Genomic DNA, 25,130 nt, shown 5'->3' with positions numbered 1-25,130 from the left:
TAATGGGCATCCTCTCAATTTCCAATTCTTTGCCACCACAAAAAGAGCTGCTATGAATATTTTTGTACATGTAGATCCTTTTCCCATTTGTGTGATCTCTTTGGGATATAGCCCCAGAAGTGTTATTGCTGGGTCAAAGGGTATGCACATTTTTATAGCCCTTTGGGCATAGTTCCAAATTGCTTTCCAAAATGGTTGGATCATTTCACAACTCCACTAACAATGCATTAGTGTTCCAATTTTCCCACATCTTCTCCAACATTTATCATTTTCCTCTTTTGTCATGTTGGCCATTCTGATAGGTGTGACATGGTACCTCAGAGTTGTTTTGATTTGCATTTCTCTAATCAATAGTGATTTAGAGCACTTTTCATATGACTATAGATGGCTTTAATTTCTTCATCTGAGAACTGTCTGTTCATATCCTTTGACCACTTATCAATTGGGGAATGGCTTGTATTCTCATAAATTTGGCTTAATTCTCTATAGATTTTAGAAATGAGGCCCTTAGAGAGACTGGTTGTAAAAATTCTTTCCCAATTTTCTACCTTCCTTCTAATCTTAGTTGCATTGGCTTTGTTTGTGCAAAAACTTTTCAATTTAATGTAATCAAAATTATCTATTTTGCTTTTTGTAATGTTTTCTATCTCCTGTTTGGTCATGACTTCTTCTGTTCTCCATAGATTTGACAGGTAAACTATTCCTTGCTCTCCCAGTTTGCTTATAGTATCAGCCTTTATATCTAAATCATGAACCCATTTGATTTGATTTTGGTACATGGTGTGAGATTTTGGTCTATGCCTAGTTTCTGCCATACTCTTTTCCAGTTTCCCCAGAAGATTTTTTCAAAGAGTGAGTTCTTATCCCAGAAGCTGGGGTCTCTGGGTTTATCAAATAATAGATTACTATAGTCATTGATTACTGTGTCTTGCATATTTAACCTATTCCACTGATCCACCACTCTATTTCTTAGCCAGTACCAAGAAGTTTTGATGATTGCTGCTTTATAATACAATTTAAGATCTGGAATGGCTAGGCCACCTTCCCCTGCATTACTTTTCATTAGTTCTCTTGATATTCTGGACCTTTTGTTCTTCCAAATGAATCTTGTTATTATTTTTTCTAACTCTATAAAATAATTTTTTGGTAGTTTGATTGGTGTGGCACTGAATAAGTAAATTAGCTTAGGTTGAATTGTCATTTTTATTATATTAGTTTGGCCTACCCATGAGCAACTGATGTTTTAGATCTGACTTTATTTGCATGAAAAGAGTTTTGTAATTGTGTTCATAGAGTTCCTGGGTTTGTTTTGGGAGGTAGACTCCTAAATATTTTATAATGTCTACAGTAAGTTTAAATGGAATTTCTCTTTCTATCTCTTGCTGTTGGGCTTTGTTGGTAATATATAGAAATGCTGATCATTTATGTGGGTTTATTTTATAGCCTGCAATTTTGCTAAAATTGTTTATTATTTCAAGTAGTTTTTTACTTGATTCTCTGGGATTCTTTAAGTATAACATCATGTCATCTGCAAAGAGTGATAGCTTTGTTTCTTTGCCTATTCTAATACCTTCAATGTCTTTTTCTTCTCTTATTGCTAAAGCTAATGTTTCCAGTATGATGTTGAAAAACAGTGGTGATAATGGACATCCTTGTTTCACCCCCGATCTTATTGGAAATACTTCTAGCTTGTCCCCATTACATAAGATGCTTGCTGAAGGTTTTAGATAGACACTATTTATTATTTTAAGGAAGACTCCATTTATACCTTTGTTCTCTAGTGTTTTTAGTAGGAATGGGTGTTGTATTTTGTCAAAAGCTTTTTCTGCATCTATTGAGATGATCATGTGGTTTCTGTTAGTTTTGGTGTTAATATGATGAATTATGCTGGTAGTTTTCCTTATATTGAACCACCCATGCATTCCTGGTATAAATGCTACCTGGTCATAGTGTATTATTCTTGTGATAAGTTGCTATAATCTATTTGCTAATATTTTGCTTAAAATTTTTGCATCTATATTCATTAGAGAAATTGGTCTATAATTTTCTTTCTCTGCTTTGACTCTTCCAGGTTTAGGTATCAGCACCATATTTGTATCATAAAAAGAATCTGGTAAGACTCAAGGAGCTGAAATTTTGAAAAGTATTGTGAGAAAAAAAAGGAATCTTCAGATGTACTTTTTCCTCCCTTTACTCCATTAGCACATAGAGAAAAGAGTCACTCTAAGGAATAATCACAACACATAATCTGAAATGGAAAATAAAATAGAGCAGAAATAAAGAAAGCTATTCCTAGGTGGTTAAGAGGAAAAAAAAAAAAAACAGCAATAGCAGGTAAGCAGCAAAACTAGCAGTGGCCTAGCATCTTCCACAAACTGGAGGTTGAAGGGAAATGTTTGGGGTGATTAGACTATTATATAGTCTCCTTTGGATTCTCATTTATTCACCCTCTTCCCTCCTCTGACACTGCCACCACCCTGGTGCAGGACCTCTCCATTTCCTGCCTGCACTATTTCAATGGCTACAAGTTGGCCTCTCTGACTCGTTTCACCTCACTTCAGTATATTCTCTCCTCAACTGTCAACTTGATCATCCAAAAACACAAATCTAAATATGGTAACCCCTATCCAATAATATCAATTGGTCCCTCACTACCTGTAGGATCAAAAATGAAATCATCTGTTTGATTATTAAAGACCTTCATAACCTAGTCCCTTCCTACCTAGCAAATCTTCTTTTATATCTTCCTTGCTCCTATGTACTTTGGGATCCAGTGACCTGGGCCTCCTTGCTGTTCTTCACACAGGACACTCCATCTTCCTACTCTAAGCATTTTTACTGACTACTGCTCACGACTAGAATTTTCTTACTCATCTCTGCCTCCTAGCTTTCCTGACTTCAAGTCTCAGCTAAAGTCCACCTTCTGAAAGAAGCCTTTCTTAGATCTCCTTAATCTTAGTACCTTCCCTCTAAGACCCTCCCCCACCCTATTTATCCTGCCTATATCTTGTTTGTACACAGTTATTTACATATTGTCTCCCCCATTAGACTGTGAGCTCCTTAAGGGTCAGGACTTTCTTGTGTCTTTTTTTTTTAAATATATTTAGCACTTAGCAGAGTACTTGACACATAGTAGGTGTTTAATAAATTCTAGTTGAATAACTGACTGACTATGTGACCACAGTATAGATTTAAGAAATAAAATGTAAGACATAGCTAAATTTGAGTTACTATAATTGTCCATTTAAGCCAAAAGTATTAGGAACTTATGAGGTATTTCTCTTGAGTGATGCTGAAAGGAGAACAGCAAAAATAATTGGGGAATCTAAGAATCTAATTGTTAAGTAAAACAAAATTTAAGCCACTTATAAGTTAAGTACTACAAAGGCGCATTCTTTCAGTCTAGGAGGGATGTAGAGCTTTCTCAGATTTACTGTTGCTACCATCAAGTCTATACAGCCAAGGTAAGGCAGGGAGGCAGTATATTCATCAATGACCTAAAGAATCATTTCTACCTGATTCATAGGTTACTGTTTTCCCATATTTGGAATGGCATTTGACTTTTACAATTATTTTTATCATTATTTTGATTACTTGCAAAACCAAAATTAAGCAAACATGCTTTCTCCTGAAACGGTTGGAAAACGTATTCTAGAATATGTTAGTTTAAAAACAAACAATTCAGAAAGCTTTAATTAAATTATATGTATAATTTCCTCAATCATCTACCTTTCTCTTCATTCACTGACAGAATCAAAGAGGAAATAAAAGGTTTTAGAGTCTATACTAGTAATAAGTGACCAAAAGTGCCCAAACCAGAATGACACTCGGGCATCTCCAAGATAATGTTCAGATCTGTCAGAACTCCTAGGTTTGGAATTCCTATGAACAAAGCAGAAACAGTTCTTTTACATTAGGGAGAAAAGATGTTTCCTTTACCTAGGAATGAAGAGACCAAGATAGAAAAGCTATTGCATAATGTAATATTATTCATAGAAAAAAAGAAATTAAAACTATTGGCAATGCTACATTTTTTCCCTCCCCACTTAGGTGTCTAGGGTAGAAGTCCTACAAGGTTTAACAAAAAAAGATTTATTTTGGCATAGCCTTAGAAAGGATTGTCAACAAAGATACTAAAACACTTTCCTTCTCTTTTCTGTGTCTGGTCAGGAGAGGAGGGTGTGGAAACTGGAGTGGATTGGGCCCCAACTCTGTGTCCTTTTTTGCTCTTAGGTGTCCAGAAAGCCACTACAATATGGCCAGAGGTTACCAGGGAGCTGCCTCAAAAGATGTATAGCTTAAGCTTTAGTCCCTTTGGCCAATAAAGTTCTGGGTATGAACAGCCTAATTACTGCTCTAATCACTCTATGTCCTGAAGGACTTAACCCTTTTATCTCTGGAATTTTTGATCCAGGGACCCCCAACATTGGTGAATTTCCTGAAATGTGAGCCACTATATCAAGCTGGCTGCTCCAGTGATGCTCCATTTTACATCCCTGCCATTTTCTCCACAATGATCTCTTTGCTGAGTGTGGACCCTCTACATTTCCCACCACCCCCATCAGCTCACCTTCAGATTCTGAAACCACCATGAAATCAATACTACCATCAATCCTACCTGAAAGTATCAGTCTAGTTCTACAATCTCTTTAAGTTTCCAAATCAAAATACCCTTCCTTGGCTACCATTCCCCTGTGGTTTGTCTCTCTCATTAGAATGCAAGTTTCTTAAGGAGATGGATCATCTTCATTTTTTTTTTTGTATCTCTGATGCTTATCACAATTCCTGGTACGCAGTTACTTAATACATGCCTTTTTATTCATAAATACAACCAACTGCACATGATGCTCATAGATACTATGTAGAAATCCATTAAAACAACAAATATGGCCCTATTCTCTGGGATGAATAGAATAGATAAATAAATAGCAAGATACTGTCAGGAGTAGAAAACTATAAAGAAGAAGAGATTAATTTTGAGTTGGTTCAGACATGTTTTAGTTATGTCTGGCTGTTTGTGACACCATTTGGGGTTTTCTTAGTAAATATACTGGAATGGTTTGCCATTTTCTTCTCCAGCTCATTTTACAAATTGAGAAATTGAGGCAAACAGGGGAAAGTGACTTGTCCAGGGTCTCATAACTAGCAGATGTCTAAGGCCAGATTTGAACTCATGAAGAGAAATCTTCTTGACTCCAGGCCCAGCACTCTATCCACTGGGCTTCCTAACTGCCCTTGATGAATTTTAGATATAAGTAAAAATAAAAGTGTTTTTACAATTGTTGTTTTGCTATTTGGGGGCATTTAAAAATATAGAAGATAGGAGAGTATGGCTGGGAGAGTGATAAGTAAATGCATTCAAGAAGGGAGAGATAGAACAGGAGAGGGTAACAAGGGCAGAAAGAGTTGCTAATGAGACATAAGTGGAAGTGGCAGGGATGGATGGCAGTGCTAGAGATAGTGAATCGATTTTCTTACTGAGTACCCCACACATGATCTCTGTTGGATGAGCCATTTCTTTTCAAATGCAATGCATACTGTCAACAATTCTGAATGTTGTTTACAGCTTAAAATAAATATCTCTACTTCTACAAAATAACTAACCTTCTTTGGTACAGTTTGCTTTGGTTTCATCACTGAAGTCTCCACAGTCATTGTCACCATCACATGCCCAGTGTCCTGGAATACACCTGCCACTGGAGCATCTGAACTGATTATCAGAGCAAGAGTGAATGCAACCCACTTCATCACTCCCATCACCGCAGTCATCATCTAGAAAGAGGCACATGTAATGTTAAACCCATGAAGATGATGTAACCATCTGAAAGTTTACATAGAAAGAGAGGGAGTTCACTTAATGTAAACTCATCCCAAAGTACTATTTACAATTGATGAGATTGATTTTAAATTTATCTTTCTCTAGGTCTAAAGAGAAACATCAAAATTATATACAGCCTATACAGTAGTCATTATGGTACATATTTTATTCCTAGTAAGATCTGACTAATGAAGGAAATTATTTCATACATGAAGCATAAAATAATTAAAGAAAGAGTAGAGGTAGAATTTATATGAAATGGTAAGAGTTGTGGTATAATTGGCAAATAAATAAATGATCATCCCTTCCAGGCTACCCTTTTTCTACTTGTGCCCACAACCCAATTATACTTTCTCTGACATTTACACATTGAACCCAAAGAAATTTTGTCCAAACCCCACCCTCCATTCTCTCCAGAGTTTAAAGTCAACTTATTACCTGTGTGTATGTTTGCAAGCATATATTTATGTGGGAGCTGAAACTTAAAGAATAGTTGGTTTATACCATTACCTAACTCTGAATAATATTTTTTAAAAATCAACAGTTTAAAAAAAAGTAAAATTAAAATAATTAAGAAGGAAATTACTCAAATTGTAAATATCCAGTTCTATTTACATAATTAATTTTAATCATTTGCTATACTTTAAAACATGACACTCCTATTTTAGTGTAAGAATAGAACTATTTGAAGTGAGAAAATTAAGGCAATTTGGACTTACAAATTATGACTTGTAAAATGGCCATTGTCTTGGGGAGCTAAATATTTCAATTAATAGTTCTGAAGGGTCTAGATAATTCAGATAATTTCCTCAATAGCTCCCTTCACTTGGTGGGTATATTTAGTCTATACACACATAGACTTATATATGGGGGTGAGTTATTGAAATTACCCCTATAGGGAAAATGCTCCTGTCTGTGACTTTTAAAGCCGATCACCTTGGTGTGTCAGTCCCCTCTCTCAGCATATGTCACAAGTTTTCTATTTAACCTCTCTGAAGGAAGATAGTCAACAAGATAGCCAAGACCCCCATCAAAATCAGATTATATGTGAAACATTTGGTACTTGCCTGAATCACAGTGCCATTTGCTGCTAATGCATCTTCTGTTTTTGCATATAAACTGAGTTAGTGGCTCACAGGTTGGGAATTCTGTGAAAGATAAAGAAGTGTCCAATAGGAAACGTGTTAATGACTGTGCTGAATTTAATTTGTATCTCATTTACGTATGTGATCAGAGCTCCTCCCCAGGGTCTTCACAAAAAGCACAGAGGAATCATTACATCTATGACTGAAGTGGTTGTAACTTCTCGAGGACAGAGGGCACACATAATTTTAACATCTTTTAAATGAGTACTTTCCAGTGACTGAAAGGCAAGGAGAATCATTTGTTGAAGGACAGATGGGAACTGTTGTATTGCAAGCAAAATGAATAGATGTCAGGTAATGGGACCAGCACACTCGACCTCCAATAAATGAAAAACAGCTGGATGGAGCTCTCTGCTCTGGTGCTTTGAAACATTGTGCATATGTTTTAAAGAGAAGCCTTGCCTGAATACAGATAGGGAAAGTAGGGGAGTATCAAAACTAAGACTGCTGCTGTGGAACTCTATCAGATAAATATGGAAGAAAAAAAAATCAATCAAACCAGCTACTTAAACTGGGGAAAATTTCAACTGAATTCTGATTCTGACATACCATGAAATCCTACCAAGTGCATTATTGGTCAATGTTATGGGTGCAGACAGAATTTCAATTGCTATGCTACATTGACAGAATCACATATGAAACACATGTTACCTTATGCTACCAAAAATAACCCTGGAACCATAGTTTGTGAAAATCAGTCCAAAAAGGATAATTGGCTATATATGAGAAATAATGTCTCTAAATCTAAAGGAAAAAGAAAACTTTTTAAATGCTTCCCTTGAAACTAAACATTATCTTTCATTAGTAGTGACCCAAATTAAAGCATGAAAACTATTACTTTTTTTATATATAGTGTCATAGCAATGAAATAATTATATATTGATATGAAGGACAGAATATTGGCCACAGGTATAAGGAACTGTTGCTGCAATCCTACTTGCATAGTATCATGTAATCTTTGTCACCGTCAGGTAACAAAACTAACATTGGATAGCAAATAAAATGAGAAGCCACAGAAAACTTTTGGGAAAACAAAACAAAATGAAACACCAAAAAGTGACAATGAGGGATGAAAAAGTTGAACTAAGTCCCCCAATACAAACATGTTAAGCAGCTTCATAACTTGGAAATAAGATTGGAAAGGAGAGAAAAGTATAACAAATCACTGCAAAAATTAAGGATCTGGAAGATCAAGGTTATTGTAGGAAGTCCAGATAGAATAAAAAAGAGAAGGAAATCATCAGAGAAACATAATTACCAAACATATTTCATCTAAGGTTCTCAGAATAGTTTACTAATATTCCCCAGGAGTAAGTTTTATTGTTCCCATTTCATATATAGAGAACATAATTCACCCAGAGTTTAAATGACTGATTCAACACCAGGTCTTTTTGACTCCCTGAGGAGCATTCACAGAACCATAAATCCTCAAACACAAGAGTTCATTTAAAAGACATTAGTAAAACAACTTTCACTTTACCCACCAATTGCCAAGAGAAATTGTCATACTAGATCAGATAGTCTCTACACCTTAGTCTCTTAATAATTGTTTATTGTATTAAATTGACAAATCCAGCTGATCATTGTAACAAATGACATTTTGTCCAAGGATATTGTTTTCCTCCCTACTGCCATGGCCCCTGGTCCCCACCAAGGTTATTAAAGTTATATTTTAATGAATTATTAATCTTTATAGAAAGAATATACTTCATAGTATTATGTAGTGTACAAGCAGGGAAGGGAGATCATCTAATCTTACCATTTTAGAGAAAAGAAAATGAACAAAGAGGTCAACAGGAATTATGTGGTTTCTCCAAGGTAAAATGGTTAATAAATGTACAAGCCAGTGCTAGAACCTTGGTCTTTTGAATCCCTGTTCACTATTCTTTCCATTAAAGACCATGACCACTTTTTCAATTCATTTTGATCTACCATCACTGAGTTCATTTAAAACTTTATTTTACCCTCATTATCTATTTGCAATTATATATTACTAAATATATATTATCTTATGTATTGATAATATGTATTATCTAATTGTAATAGCTAATATTATCTATAATATTACTACCCCATGGGGATAAAGATTTACTTTCTTTACTACCAGTATTTAAAGTAGTGCTTCTTCCTAATTGCCTTTTGTCTATATCTGTCCAATCTCAAGGTCTAAACTCTAATACTTGCATTTTGACATTTGGTAAATAAATCTGCATCCATAGAAGCTAGTTTCCCTCTCAGACTTTTTTTTTTCTTTTCATTTGTCTTTATATAGCATTCCCTTGATTATTTACTATCCCATCTTTTAGACTTTCCATATCTATATATTGCCTTTTTTGAGGTGTTAAATAGTAATAAATATAACATTTTGGGTACAGATGTGTTTTATAAGGATAGGCTAATCACAGTGTCATAAAGTTATAGACTTAAAAGAAACTCAAAGGTGATCTATTTCAATGTCATCTTAAAGTATGAATCCCTCTAAACATGCTCAGCAGAGGCAGCTAGTTGGTGCATTGGTTAGATTGTAGCCCTAGAGTCGGGAAGACTCATCTTCCCGAGTTCAAATCTAGCCTCAGAATCAAGCTGTATGACCCTGGGCAAGTCATTTAACCCTGTTTTCTCAATTTCCTTATGTGTAAAATGAGCTGAAGAAGGAAATGACAAACCATTCTACTAGGTCCCGAAAAGTTGGGCATGACTGAAAATGACTGAATATGAACAAACAACCTTAGCAAGTAGACATTCAAATTCCATTTAAAGCTCTCACATGTTGTTTCCAATGCCTTTCCTAAGAAAGTCCAACATATTTTTGGTCTTTTTTGTCTACTAGACTTTTGTCTTTAGGAAATACTTTACGGTGAGCCTTAAATACCCTTTCTGTATTATCCTTCATGAGGCGCAAGAAGTGACAAAGCAAATTGTTGTTTTGTATTTGATTTGTGATGAGATTAAAAAAATACTGGAGGCAAGTGATTACTCCATCTTATCAGCTATTTGGCGAGATAAGCTAGGAGATAAGATTTCAAAGTGTTCAAATAAAAAATAGGTCTAATGACTTAAAACTCAACAGGAGAAGCAGGTCCAAGAAGAATGAGACTCTTTGGAGAAACAAATTCTGACAACACAAGCAGAAATTGTTCCAATGTGGAGGAAATAAGAGGAATTTGCTAAATAAACCATGGTTGCAAGGCAAGGGAACTTATTGATAAATTAATATTTTTAAAAAGACATGCATAAGAGAAAAGTAAAGTCTACAAAGGCTGAAAGAATCCTCTATGGTAAGGTAATAGGAGGGTACAGACTAGAATTGTTCAGAATGGGCAGTCATGAATGAGATGCTCTCTGCATCACTGGAAGGATCCTCCAGATCATTCAGAAATCAAATTTATCTCAGAATTTGGAGAAGATGAACAATTCCATAAGCCTAGAGAAATGTAAACATTAGCACAATTTCTGAAAAAGGGAGAATATGGCTCATATAGAACAATGACTTTAATATCAATTCTTGCTAAACTGCAGAACACCTAATTAAAGGAATATTTACGGAAGTTTTAGACAGCAAAGCAGTGCTCACTAAAAGCCATCAATGCTTTATCAAGGAAAAAACATCACACCAGAGTAACTCAATTTCTTTTTTTGTCATGACAATTAGATTGGAAAATCAGGGAAATATTTTTAAAAATTTGTTAACAGATTTCAGCAAAGCATTTGGACAGTCTCTCATGTGATAGCATGTTCTTATAGACGTGATGGTGAGACAAGATATAGTCTAGCTCAAAGATTAGCAAACTATGCTCTGTGGGCGAAATTCTATTTGCTGCTTGCTTGTGTACAGCCCTTGAGCTAAGGTTTTATCTTGTTAAATACAACAAAATTTTGTTTAAAATATAAAAAACAATGGGGCAGGTAGGTGGTGCAGTGGATAGAGTACCAGCCCTGGAGTCAGGAGGACTTAAGTTCAAATCCAGCCTCAGACACATAACACTCACTAGTTGTGTGACCCTGGGCAAGTCACTTAACCCATTGCCTAGACAAAAAAAAATGAAAATAAAAAATAAAAAATATAAAAAACACCCATTTTAAGGTACAAAAATAGGACCAGGATGAGGGGTTTTAATTTATGGGATTACTGGTATAGCCAATAGTACATATGGGTATGTGAATTTAGAAGTGATTAAAGACTGAAACCTAGAAGTAGTTGTTAATAAGTCAGTGTTGACTCCAAGTCAAGCCCTTGGCTCTATATTGGTCATTGTTTTTTCATTACATTAACTAAGAAAAAGATATGATATTCAGACATTAATTATGAGGTGTTTAATTTTGTATGTGCCTAATGTAACCTACAAATCATATTTTTTAATTAACCAAGGGGATGGTATCTTCCTCTTCTAATCACAATTAGAATAATGGAAGTTTATATAGAGTGTCTGTGTTTCTCTATGGCGCCATACTTTGAGTCAATGAAAACATAGAAAAAAATGAGATCAGCAATTCTGTTTACTCAGTCTAGTGCTCTTTGGAATGATTCTAGATAGTCCAAGAAATAGCCATATTCTCACAAGCAAACAAAGTTTTAAAAGTAGCAGAGAATAACACAAATCTACAAAGTGAGGTTGTTAAGCACAGGAACATGTACAGAGTATTCTGGGAACATCATCATACCTTGTGGTATTGCTTACTTACCCTGAAATGAAGGGAAGGAACACTCAAACATGGTACACAGTTTAAGCATGCCTATGATGTCAAACTTTTATATGCTAACGGATCATATTTCTCCTTAAGACAAGACTGGCTGAGTTAGCTAATATCATTTCATTTAAAAAAAAACCATTAAATTAAAAATATTTTAATTAGTCCAAATGTGTTTGTAATATATTCAAAAGTTGAATGGTAACCTTAGCAGACCAGCTAGGCCCAGAGAGTCAAACATTTACCATTTCTCAGTTATCTTGTCTTTTACTGCCTAGCAACCAATCTGTGCATTGTGTTTCTGTCTATTAAAAAAAACCCAGTTATGATCATTTTAACAATGAACAGAATGTCTTCTTTGAGTTCCTAGGTTCATATGTCATGTCTTGAGATGTGAAGATTGGAGAAAGTTAATTTTTACACCCCCCTCCCCCAGATCAGAACATAATTACAAAACTTGGAAGGAGGAAGAAAGGGAAAAAAAGTAATCAATGTTTGGAGATGAAAAAATGCATCATAAAGCAGCCATACACCATCCCAATTATTATCATGACATACAAGAAGAAGTGGAAAGACAAGTTAAAATGCCAAAGGCATAATTTAATCAATACTTCTAAGAGATATTTTTTCCTTGCTACCTGACAAGATAATGAAAACTAATGTGTGTTTTTCAAGAAACAGCATGACTGATGCTAATTTTTCCCCCTTAAACAAATGATAAAAGAGATATTTAATGTTTTAGATTAAAAACCATGGACATGAATCATGAGTATTCAACAAAGTTGGGAGAGTCATAGTTCAACTAACTAAGCAACCAACCAAGGACTGTAAGATCTGTAATGAGTAAAGTCTTCATGTATTGATACTAAATGAACAATTTATTTATTACTGGGGCTGGGACAAATTAATTGACTCACTCTACCTTTCTTATTTTGTGGGGAAAGGGGCGAACTCCCAAAGTGGAAACTCCTTTCACTGACTCAGATTAGCAATTTCCCTGTAAATTATACCTTTAGGGAGTTACCTGTGGAATTCAGAGGTTAAGTGACTTTGTCCACAGTCACAAGGCCAGTATGTAGTACAGGCAGGACTTAACCTAGGAAATCCTGACTCTAAGGCTAGACTTTTATAAAACAGAATTGTATTAATCTACAGTGATTCAATGGAAAGAACACTGGAGAAGATATGGATTATGATGCCACTTCAGGAAATTACTAGCCATATGACCATAGGAAAGTCACAATATTCATAATCCTAAATCTCTTCACCTATAGGATAGGGATATTCCTACTACCTGCTTTAAAGTATATTACGAAGATTCAATAAGATAATATGTGCAAACAAAGTCTTTATAAAATAATATATAAGTACAATTTAACAAACATATTAAAATGTCTGTTATGTTCAAGGGACTATAAGAGATGTAAAGATAAAATAAGAGACAGTACCTGACCTCAAGGGGTTTATATTGCAGCAAATACTATTAATATTTTTTTTATAGAAACTGTTGCAACATCTTATTGCCTTGCCAGTTGTCTGAGTTCTAATAACTTCAGAAGTTGGCGTAAGCAATCTATAAGATCTGTTCCGATTCTAAGATTCTATGATTCTGTGTTTTTTCCAAGATGGAAGTGGGAAACAAATGAAAAGCTTAAGAATGTAATTAAAATACTTATCTCTGAGCTCAAACACTTTACTCTACCAAGGAAGATGAGGACTAGGCCTTCTCAGGCAAGGAACTAATTTGACTAAATTTTAGATATACTATTATGTTATTCCTTTTCGAATTTAACCAAGGTAATAATTACAGAGTTGGGAAGCAGTCTCCAGAGGATATGTTGAGGACAGTTAAGGGAGTGGGGCCAGCCAATAGAGGTAGACCTACAAACAAAATTAAGCAGTGAGACTAGATAATAAGGACATGCCATAGGAATGAAAAATAATAGAAATAATTGGCATTTATATAATACTTTACAAATATCTCATCCTCACAAAAACACTGGGAGGAAAGAAAAAAAAAACTTCTTGCTAGAATAGAATAGCAGTTAGGAACTTTCAGGATAGGGATGAAGAGACCTACCACACTTCAATAATTCCTGAGGGCAATAGTATTATATGACATCATAGTGTCATAATTAATATTCATAATGACAATTCTGAGTCATCAAGAAAAGTTTACATTATAATATATTCTATCCACTTACATTACACTAAATAATACTTATATTATACTCTGTATATTCTACTCACTATGGTATAATAATTTTGAATACAGTTTTTGGAAGATTTCTAAAAATTTCATCTAAAATCAGGTTTTAGTTCCTAAAAGGCATTCATCTGGGGAAAAATCATTTTCTTTTTATGTATTTCAAACACACAGATACACATGTACACCACTTTGAAGATATGGATTAATATGCACTAAATATTTTCATTTTTGCAAGTACTGTGATAATTTTTGTTGATTATAGTTTTATGACTTATAGCTTATCTACATAAATAGGAGCATTAAGTTAAATTTTACAACTCTTCCATACTTAAGAGTCATCATAGTTAGTGCATTTCTTTTAAATACCCTATGTAAACCTTCCAAACAAAGGAATTGCTAGTGTAATGGCAGAAGAACTGGATTTGGAGACACTAAACCTATTAATTCAAGGTTTTGCATTTTTTTATGATACAATGATATGATATCACTAAATCCCTCTACACCTCAGTTGCTTCACCTGTAAAATGGGGACAAAAATATTTGCACTTTTTGTTCTTAGTATTGTTGTAAAGATCAAATTAGTCAGATTTAAAGTTCTTTATAAACTTTAAAAAATCAAATAAGTGACAACTATTGCAGTATGCAAAATTTGAAAGAATATTTCCAAATACTATAGAATCCCAACATCCTTATTCATTTTCCTTATAGGATATACACATACATAAATGTATATGTACACATACATACTACATACATACATATGCATATATACATATTCTTCTGGCCTTCAAAGTATATATATTTTTCTTCTTATAATAATTCTCTTTAGACTAAGGTCTTTATCTGAATTGTTTTATGTAATACAGATAACACTCTACAAAACCAAACAAATTATGGATATAAATGATTTGTGAAAGGCTCAAAAAACTAGCTTCCTCCGCCACCCAGTGTGGCAGGGGAAACCTGGGTTCATTCCTGTGACCTCTTTTTAAGTTGATTTTCCAATTATAATACTAATAACCCTTTCCATCTCCTTTTTTTTTTTCACACTACTGTTTCCAGACCCTAGGCACTTCTGGAGGAAGTGCTGAAATAGGGCAACCAGAAAGATATGCTGACTACAGTGCCTTATTCCCATATGCCTCACAAAGTGGTTTCCTGTAATTTTGTTTCCAGGAAAACTTTACATCGTAAAAGCAAGAAAGAACTATGTATGTATGTGTGGGAGGAAGAAGGTACAAACTCTAATAAGGAGTACTTTTATACATATCCCTATAAATGTCTTTGTTGTCTCCTTCCCCCTTTGGGTAAGGAGAAATCAATGGCTGAATAGATTTTGGATAGTATCACTGTCTCACATTTCAACTGATTAGCAAAATAATTGAGGGAACTCAAGGTTGTGAGCATGGATACAGATGGTGTGATACTTGGAGTTGCAGTCATTTCCAGTCATTATTCATTTCTCTCTTCTCTGTTATCCCACAAGAAAAGCTCATAGAACACTAACTAATACCAAAAGGAATTCTGAATACTTTATAGGCTAATTCAATATGGATTGAACAACATCTTTTCAGCCTTATTCAAATACTTGGAAAATAAACTGAGTAGCATAATCTTCAAACCTAAAGGACATTGATGCATCTAAAAATAGCAGCAGTCATTCAGGCAATTAGAATAATTCATGCTAAAAAGATGTGAATTCATTTTAATTCCAAGGTAAGTGATTAAACAATGAATTTTGATTTTTCATTCCGGGAAAATATTAAAGAGAGTGATAATTTTAACAAATTAGATATCCCCAGTGAAAGGTGAAAACAAAATACAACAAAACATACATAGGTTCATTTCTAATCTATGTCAAATCATATAAAAAACAAGAAGTATACCCAGGAAACCATTTATTTGGTGTTTACCTGTGTGGTTTTTAAGTATAAGTTCTAATATATCTTAAGGTTATTTTTTTCTCTTTCACATGAAATTATATCTCTGAGTCAAGAAAAGGTGAAAATAAATTTTATTTTTAAAAAATCTCTCAAAATAATTTCTTGATTTGAATATTGATCTTTCTCTTATGCTGAATCTGTTGTATTGGGTTTCTCTGGTTAGCTTCTATTTTCAAAATACTAATAACCCACAACATTGTAATGGTTTAAATAATAGGTTTTTTGGTGACAGCCCAACAATATCTACAGTTCTCTGGGATGTTCTTTTTTTAAATAAGCATTTCTCAAATGCCTCCCCTGTGCAAGACATTGTGTTCAATGCTAAGAATACATTGGTAGATAAGGCATAAACCTTATTGTTCGGAGGTTTCTTTCTAAAAAAATGAATTCACTACAACGTTAAAAATTTGTTTAGGGACATAATTTATTTAATAGTCTTAGCTTCTCAGTTCTAATACCACAGTAAAAGTTAGCCTTTATTTTTGTGCCTTAATATTGATGAAGATTGAGCTGCTTGCTAAATATGTAAGAAAACAAGTGAACTCAGGGGGAAGGGAGGGCATAGAAGGGAAAACAGAAAATATGGAACATTCTAAATGGACTATTCTCCATATGAGAATTGGCATATACAGCTGAGAAAAAAAAAAGTATCCTCCTTTCTATTTCCATTCAATTCTCTCCAGAGATCTGTCATATCAAAATTTTCTAAGATCTTATTCATCTTCTTGGCTTCTTTTTTATTTATTTTATTGTTAGATTTATCTAGCTGTGACAGAGGAATGTTGAGGTCCCCCACTAGTATAGTTTTACCTTCTATCTCCTCCTATAATTCACTGAACTTTTCCTTTAAGAATTTGAATGCTATGCTATTTGCTGCGTATGTTTATTATTGATGATTTTTTCACTTTAGCTTTTTATTATAAACATAAATGTAATGAAAAAAATATCCACAGCCTGTTTTACCTATGTAGTTTTAGAGCCCCAGAAATGATGATAAATAACAACATTAATACTAATAACTGAGTGTCTTTGCATATCTAAAACATTGAGATGTGATAAATGATAATAGATATGTGAATAGAAATAAAATACATGATTAATGAAAATCTCATGCAGGAGAAAAGACACTGAATCTAGAGTTGAAGAACCTGGGATTGCCACTTCCTATGACTTTTTACTTCTTATTTCTTAATACCTCTATTTGCTTAAGTGATTAACCTGTCTGGCTCTCACTTTCCTAAGCAGTATAGAGAAATGTTAACAGACTCAGTCAGGAAAAATAGCAAAGGCTAATATAAGCCTCTTATCTAAGAGTCAGTTGATTTTTTTGATTTTAGGCAATAGTTCTAACTCTGATAATGGCCCATTTCAAGGATGGTTTAATTTTTGAATTCTTAAGAATATATTGGGACCTTTAATTATAGTAAAGGAATTTAGCATGTCAGTTTATGAGGGATAGTAGCTCTTGATGTATAATTCTGGCTACCAGATTATATCTTTATGCATATTTAGTAGATGCTAAATATGTTGAACAATTTCTGCCATTTCCTTACTTAATCACTGTCGACCAGTGAGTCTAGGCTTCTTAGATATAACTTTTCTGTAATGTTCTGAATTATGGTTATAGATTCCTCTATGCCTGTTAAAGAAAAGCAAGAATCATTATTAGTAGTAGCTATTTATTATACTTATAATATGTTGCAGGGAAAGATCTTGAAAGAGGGAAGAGTTACCATTCTGATGTCATAACTTGTTATCAGATATGAAAGTATAGGCAAAGTACCTGTGTGCCCCTGACACCTCAGCACTGAATATCTCCCCTTTGGACCCTTTGCATTCTTTTACCTACTTCAGTCTCTGGCATTCTGTTCTCACCTTTCAGAAGTCCAGGCTTTGTGTGTTTTATCTCTGGCAGTAAACCAATACAGCATCCAAGTGACTATTGGAAAATATACCCAACATATAATAGTTTCTGTCTTACATTTCTATCCTTAAATATTGAACTCAGATACCCCCTTCTCCAGAAAGCCTCCTCTTTTTCAGCAGAGAGGCCAACAGTCAGTAATGGCCTTCTTTCAATATCTCTCATAATATTTAGTTTTGAAACTCTAATTTTATATCCACATCTATATATCCATATTTTTGTATATGTATTTGTATGTATTTTGCATATCCATGTTTTTATCTTCTTTCATTATTATACTACATGTTCCTTGAAGGCAAGGATCATGTCTAAAATCAACTTTTTAATCTTCCCAAGCCTGTAGAAAGTGCTGTGAATATAGTCATCATTTTGCTGCCTCTTGGGTTATATTTAATCACTCAACCTTCAAACTCATGATTACTAATTTGTAAAACATAATCAAATAAGTACTGATGATATTGTAATTTTAGGAGCAAATATGTATCTATGATATAATTTTGGGATAAATGCCTATTTTCCTGTATGAGATATTCATTAATCATGAATTTTATTTCTCTTCACATATATATTATCATTTATTATGTCTTAATGTTTTTAGATATGCAAAGACTAAATTATTGTTATTAATGTTATTATTTATCATCATTTCTGGGGCTCCAAAACTATACAGGTAAAGCAAGCTATGGATATTTTTTAATTATATTTATAATAAAAAGCTAAAGTGAAAAAGTCATCAACAACAAACATATATGCAGCAAATTGCATAGTATCCAAATTCTTAAAGGAAAATTTCTTTGAATAACAGGAGGAAATAGGAAGTAAAACTATACTAGTAGAGGGACCTTAACATTCCTCTCTCATAGCTAGAGGGATCTAACAATAAAATAAATAAAAAAGAACCCAAGAAGATGGATAGGATCTTAGAAAAGTAGATATTACAGATCTCTGGAGAAAATTGAATGGGAACAGAAAGGAGAATACCTTTTTCTCAGCTGTGCATGGCACCTTTATGAAAATAGATCATGTATCAGTGCATAAAAAAAACCTCATAATCAAATGTAGAAAATCAGAAATATTAAATGGACCATTTTCAGGACATAATGCAATAAAAAATAACATTTAATAAAGGGCTATAGAGGAATAGATTAAGAATTAATTGGAAACTAAATAACCTAATCCTAAAGAATGAGTGGATCAAAGAACAAATCATAGAAACAATAATTTCATTGAAGAGAATAATGAGACAACATTCAAAAATTTGTAGGATGTAGCCAAAGTAGTACTTAGGGGAAATTTTATATCTCTAAATGTATACATCAATTCAAAAAGAAAAAGAGCAGATCAATCAATTGGACATGCAACTAAAAAAAATGAGAAAAAAAAATCCCCAATTAAACACCAAAATGGAAATCCTAAAAATTATAGGATAGATTAGTAGAATTAAAACTAAAAATGTGAACTAATAAATAAAAAGGAGCTTATTTTATCAGAAAATCAATAATATATATAAATCACTGATTAATTTGATTTAAAAAAGAAAAAAGAAATCAAATTACTAGTATCAAAAATGAAAAAGGTTAATGTGGCACCAATGAAAATGAAATTTAAGAAATCATTAGAAATTATTTTGCCCAGTTATATGCCAGTAAAACTGACAATCTAAATGAAATGGATGAATATTTACAAAAATATAAACTGCCCAGATTTAAAGAAGCAGAAATAGAATACTTAAATAACTCTATCTTAGAAAAAGAAGTCAAAGAAGCCATCAATGAGCTACCAAAAGAAAAAAGATTCCCATGACCAAATAGATTCACAAATTAATTTTATCAAATATTCAAAAAATAATCAATCCCCAAACTATATAAAGTATGTGAAAAGTAGGCAAAGAATTAGTTCTACCAAATTCTTTTTATGACATAAATACAGTTTTGATATATAAACCAAGGATAGCAAAAACAGTGAAAGAAAACTATGAACCAATTTCCTTAAAGAATATTGATTGAACAATTTTAAATAAAATACTAGCAAGGAGATTATGGCAATATATCGCAAAGCTCACACATTGTAACTAGGTAGGATTTATACTAGAAATGCAGAGCTGGTTCAATATTTGGAAAACTATCAGTATAACTGACCATATCAATAGTAATAACAACAAAAATCATATGATTATATTAATAAATGTCAAAAAACACCTCTGATAAAATGCAACACTCATTCCTATTAAAAACAACAGAGAGCATAGGAATAAATGGAGCTTTCCTTAAAATGATAAGAAGAAGCTAAAGGCGAACTATATGGCACAGTGGATAGAAAGCCAGGCCTGGAGTCAGGCAGACTCTTCTTCCTGAGTTCAAATTCAACATTAGCCACTTACTAGCTGTGCGACCCTGGGTAAGTCACTTAATACTGTTTGCCTCAGTTTCTTTATCTGTAAAATGAGCTAGAGAAAGAAATAGTAGTATCTCTGCCAAGGAACAAATCCAAATGAGGTCATGATGAGTCAGATTGAAATGAAAAAAGACTGAACATCTATCTAAAACCATCAGCAAGCATTATCTGTAATGGAGATAAACTGGAAGCCTTCCAATACAACCAGGAGTAAAGCAAGAATGTCCATTACCACCATTATTATTCAACATTTTATTAGAAATGCAAGCTATAGCAATAAGTCAAGAAAAATAAAGTAATAAAAATAGACAATGAGAAAACAAAACTATCAATCTTTGCAGATGACATGACACTTAGAGAACACTAAAGAATCAATAAAAAACCTAGTCAAAACAATTAACAACTTCTTCAGAGTTGCAGGATCTCAAATAAACCCATATCAATCATCAGCATTCTATATACTACTAACAAAACCCAGCAGTAAGAGACAGAAAAAGAAATTCCATTTAAAATATCTGCAGATAACATAAAATGTTTGGGGGCCTACCTCCTAAGACAAACCCAGGGATTATATAAATGCAATTACAAAACACTTTTCACACAAATAAAGACAGATCTGAACAACTGGAGAAATATTAATTGCTTATGGATAGTCCAAGTCAATATAATAAAAATGACCATTATACCAAAGTTAATTTACTTATTCAGTGCCATGCCAATCAAACTACTAAAGAATTATTTTATACAGATAGAAAATAGTAACAATATTCTTTTGAAAGAACAAAAGGCCAAGAATATTATGGGAATCAATGAAAAAAAATCTATTATCAGAAGCGGACTAGCAATTTTAGATTTCAAACTATATTACATAGCAGTAATCACAAAAACAATCCAGCACTGGCTCAGAAATGGAGTGGTATATTGGTAGGATAGATTAGGTACACAGTACACAACAGTAAATGACCATAGTAATTTAGTGTTTGATAAACCCAAAGACCTAAGTTTTAAGGTAAGAATTCAACATTTGACAAAAATTTCTGGGAAGCTGAAAAGCAGTTGGCAAAAACTAGGTACAGAACAATACCTTACACCATATACCAAGATAAGGTCAAAATGGATAAATGATTTAGACATAAAGGGTCATATCATAAGTAGGGGAGCATGGAAAAATATATCTGTCATATCAATGAATAAAGGAAGAGTTTGTGACTAAACAAAAGAGAAGATCATTTTGATTGCATGAAATTAAAAAGTTTTCTCTGTACAAACAAAACCAAGACAGCCAAAATTAGAAGGAAAACAAGAAACTGGGTAAAAAAATTTGCAGTAACTTTTTCTGATAAAGACATTTCTCATATATGTAGGAAGCCGAATCAAATTCATAAAAAAGGAGTCATTCTCCAGCTGATAAAGAGTTAAAGGATATGAACAGGCAGTTTTCTGAAGAAATCAAGCTATTAGTTGCCACATGAAAAATGGTCTAAATCACTACTGATTAGTTGTTGTTATTGTTTGGATGTTTTGGTCATGTCCAACTCTTTGTGAACCTGTTAGAGGTTTTCTTGGCAAAGATGCTGGGGTGGTGTATTTCCTTCTTCAGCTCACTTTACAGATAAAAAAACTGAGGCAAACAGGGTTGAATGACTTGCCTAGAGTCACATAGCTAGTAAGTTTCTAAGGCTGGATTTGAATTCAGGTCTTCTTGACTCTAGGCCTGGCACTCTATCCACTGTGCCACCTAACTGCTCCAGAGAAATGCAAATTAAAACAACTCTGAGATACTACCTCACATCTATCAGATTAACTAACATAACAGAAAAGGAAAATGACTAATATTGGAGAGGATGTGAGAAAATTGAAACACTGATAAGCTGTTGGTGGAATTATGAACTGATTCAACCATTCTGGAGAACAATTTGTAAGTATGCTGAAAGTTCTATAAAACTGTGCACGTACCCTTTGACCTAGTAATTCTACTACTATGTCTGTATCACAGAGAAATAAAAGAAAACAAGAAAAATACCTATATATACAAAAATATTTATAGGAGGTCTTTTTGTGGTGATAAAGAATTAGGTATTGAAGGAATGCTTATCAATTGAAGAATGGTTGAACAAGTTGTGGTGTATGATTGCGATGGGATACTATTACACTATAAGAAATAATGAGCAGCATAGTTTCAGAAAAACCTGGAAAGACTTGTATGAATTCTCAAGCACAGTATAGTGAGCAGAACCAGAAGAACACTGTACACAACAAAAAGCAATATTCTAAGCATGATCAACCATGAAAGACTTAGTTACTCAAGACAATGATCTAAATAAATTTCAAAGAATTCATGATGAAAAATGCTACTTGCCTCCAGAGAGAGAATTGATGAACTCTGAATGAAGATTAGGTATATATGTTTTAATTATCTTTATTGTTTTATTTTGTTTGTGCTTTCTTTTGCAATATGGCTAGTATGGAAATATGTTTTGTATGACTTCACAAGTATAATCAATACCAAATTGCTTGCCTTCTCAAGGAATTGGTAGGGGAGGCATGAAGGGAGAAGATTTGGAACTCATAATTTAAAAATAAACATATACATATATATCTTTTAAAATTTTATACATGTAATTGGGAAATATTTAATGAAATAAAAATTAATAAATAAAGTAAAAAGGTCAAGATGGTGGTAGTACTCTTAGAAGCTGAATCTTCGTGTTTTGAAAGTTACAGAGTCTCTTCCAGGTCTAACTTTTTGAGTCTAAATGTCTATATTGTGTCATTGACCTATATAATAAAAATCTACAGATAGTTTCATTTCATTAAGAATAAATATGATTCCCACTATTAAGAACTATAGAAAATTTTTACTACTTCAAGGCCAAAAGATATAGCTATGGTTTTATAGTTCTCAGGAGAGATTATAATATGTAAAATATTTTTTTAAATTTATTTTTATTTTTTTTTATTTTTAGGCATTTGAGATTAAGTGACTTGCCCAGGGTCACACAGCTAGTAAGTGTCAAGTGTTCATTCTGAGGCCAAATTTGAACTCAGGTCCTCCTGACTTCAGGGCCGGTGCTCTATCTACTGCACCACCTAGCTGCCCCTCTTTTTTTTTTTAAATCAAACACACACACACACACACACACACACACACACACACACCCACACACACAATCTCATGTATCTCTCTCTCTTGATTCATGAAACTAGCATCATGGTTTGGGCCCTAATCATCTATTGCCTGAATCAGAGTGGTCAAACAGGGGCCCCTTGGGCCACATAACCCGCACCATTGTCAAGTGCAGCCCAAGTAATACTAAAATGTAATTGGGAAATATTTAACAAAATAAATTTAAAAAAAACATAGATAATATTACATATTTCAACTTAGTCAACATGTAGCCTGCAAGTATCCTTGCGTACAGATTAGTTGCCCCCATTTCTATTTGAGCTTGACACCACTGGCCTGGATTATTATAATGGTCTTCTCTTATTCTCTTAATAGCCCTCCTTCCAGTTTCCAGCTCCAACCATTCATAGAACATGACAAACTGGATGCCTATAGGCATTTTAAATTCCACATGTCTACAAAAAATCACTGTCTTTCTCTCCAAACCCTACCTTCTTCTTAGAGAGAGGGAAGTTACACAGTAGATAGAGCACTGTGACTGGAATAAGAAGACCTGGGTTCAAACTCAGCTTCAGACACTAGCTTTGTAATTCTCGACAAGTGATTTAACTTCTATTTACCTTAGTTTCCTCATCTGTAAATTGGGAAAACAGTAGTACCTACTTCCCAGAATCGTTGTGAGGATAAAATGAGAATATTTGTAAAGTATTTTGTACTCTTAAAGCTCTATATAAAGGCTATTTGTTATTGATCCATTGTATCTGACTATTTTACCCCATGGACATTTACATGGGGTTTTCTTGGCAAAGATACTAGAGTGGTTTGCCATTTCTTTCTCTAGCGTGCCTCCATTTTACAGATGAGGAACTGAAGTCGATAGGGCTTAAGTGAATTGCCCAAGGTCACACAGCTAATAAGTGTCTAAGGGCAGATTTTAATTCAAATGTTCTTGACTCTTGAATATAAATGCTAGCTAGCTAGAGATTGGTAACTTTCCTTCTTCTGTCAAGGGTACCACCATTCTCCCAGTCATCCAGGCTCATAACCTAGGTTACATCTCCCCCTCATATCTAATCAGCTGCCAAGTTCTATAGTCTTAAACTTCATAAAACCTCTATTATATTTCATTTTTCTCTTCTGACACTGGAACCTCCCTAGTGCAAGCGATTATCACCTCATGACTCTATTATTGCAGCATCTCCTGACTCCATGCATTTTCACTGCCTGTCTCCCATACCATGGCTGTTTATTATTTTTTTTTTCTTTGCTTTCTATGTAATCCCGGTATGTAGTGTTAATAAATTCTTCTTGCCTCCAGTTCCTAACCACTTACATCAATCTTCTGCATAGTTGTTCAATTAATATTCCTAAAGCACAGCTCTGTGATGCCTCTCTGCTCAAGAAGCTTGAATGTCTCCCTACTGCTTCCAGGATAAAACACAACCTCTCATTTTTCAAGGAAAATCCTTCACAGTCTAACTCCAATTTATCTTTACATGCTTTTCACACTGCTTTCCATATCATGTTCTATTTTCTAGCAAGACTGAACCACATGCTCTTTCTTATGCATGCCATTTGGTCTCCTAACCTCTGTCTTACTTCTTTTCTGTCAAATAGTCTTACTCAAAGCCAAAATGAAGTAGTTCCTGATGCTATGTCATTTGGCCTCCCCTTGATTACCCATTTTTCAAATAACACACACACACACACACACACACACACACACACATTATATAACTGTTAACTGAGCATTGCTCTAATATTGTCTCATTTTAAACTTATGCACATACCCTAAAACTGAAGGAACCAATCTTACAAATCTCAAGAATAATTATCTCAATATTTTGATTTATTTTAGACTTCAGCAAATGTAGGTTCTAT

General features: G+C 33.7%; 1 protein-coding gene across 1 annotated transcript in view; it reads right to left on the bottom strand.

Moving 5' to 3' along the window:
* LRP1B (LDL receptor related protein 1B) overlaps positions 1 to 25,130 on the bottom strand; it is a 2,189,733-nt gene that overhangs the window by 835,824 nt on the left and 1,328,779 nt on the right. The window contains exons 19-20 of the mRNA XM_027835590.1: positions 6,886 to 6,966; positions 5,605 to 5,772 (exon numbers count right to left, since the gene is read on the bottom strand). Coding sequence (XP_027691391.1) covers positions 5,605 to 5,772; positions 6,886 to 6,966 — 249 coding nt within the window. The remainder of the gene's footprint in view (positions 1 to 5,604; positions 5,773 to 6,885; positions 6,967 to 25,130) is intronic.

Source organism: Vombatus ursinus, unplaced genomic scaffold (genome assembly GCF_900497805.2).
Source record: "Vombatus ursinus unplaced genomic scaffold, bare-nosed wombat genome assembly UNPS02014816.1, whole genome shotgun sequence".
Lineage (NCBI taxonomy): Eukaryota > Metazoa > Chordata > Mammalia > Diprotodontia > Vombatidae > Vombatus > Vombatus ursinus.
This window is presented reverse-complemented; position numbering and strand designations above follow the sequence as displayed.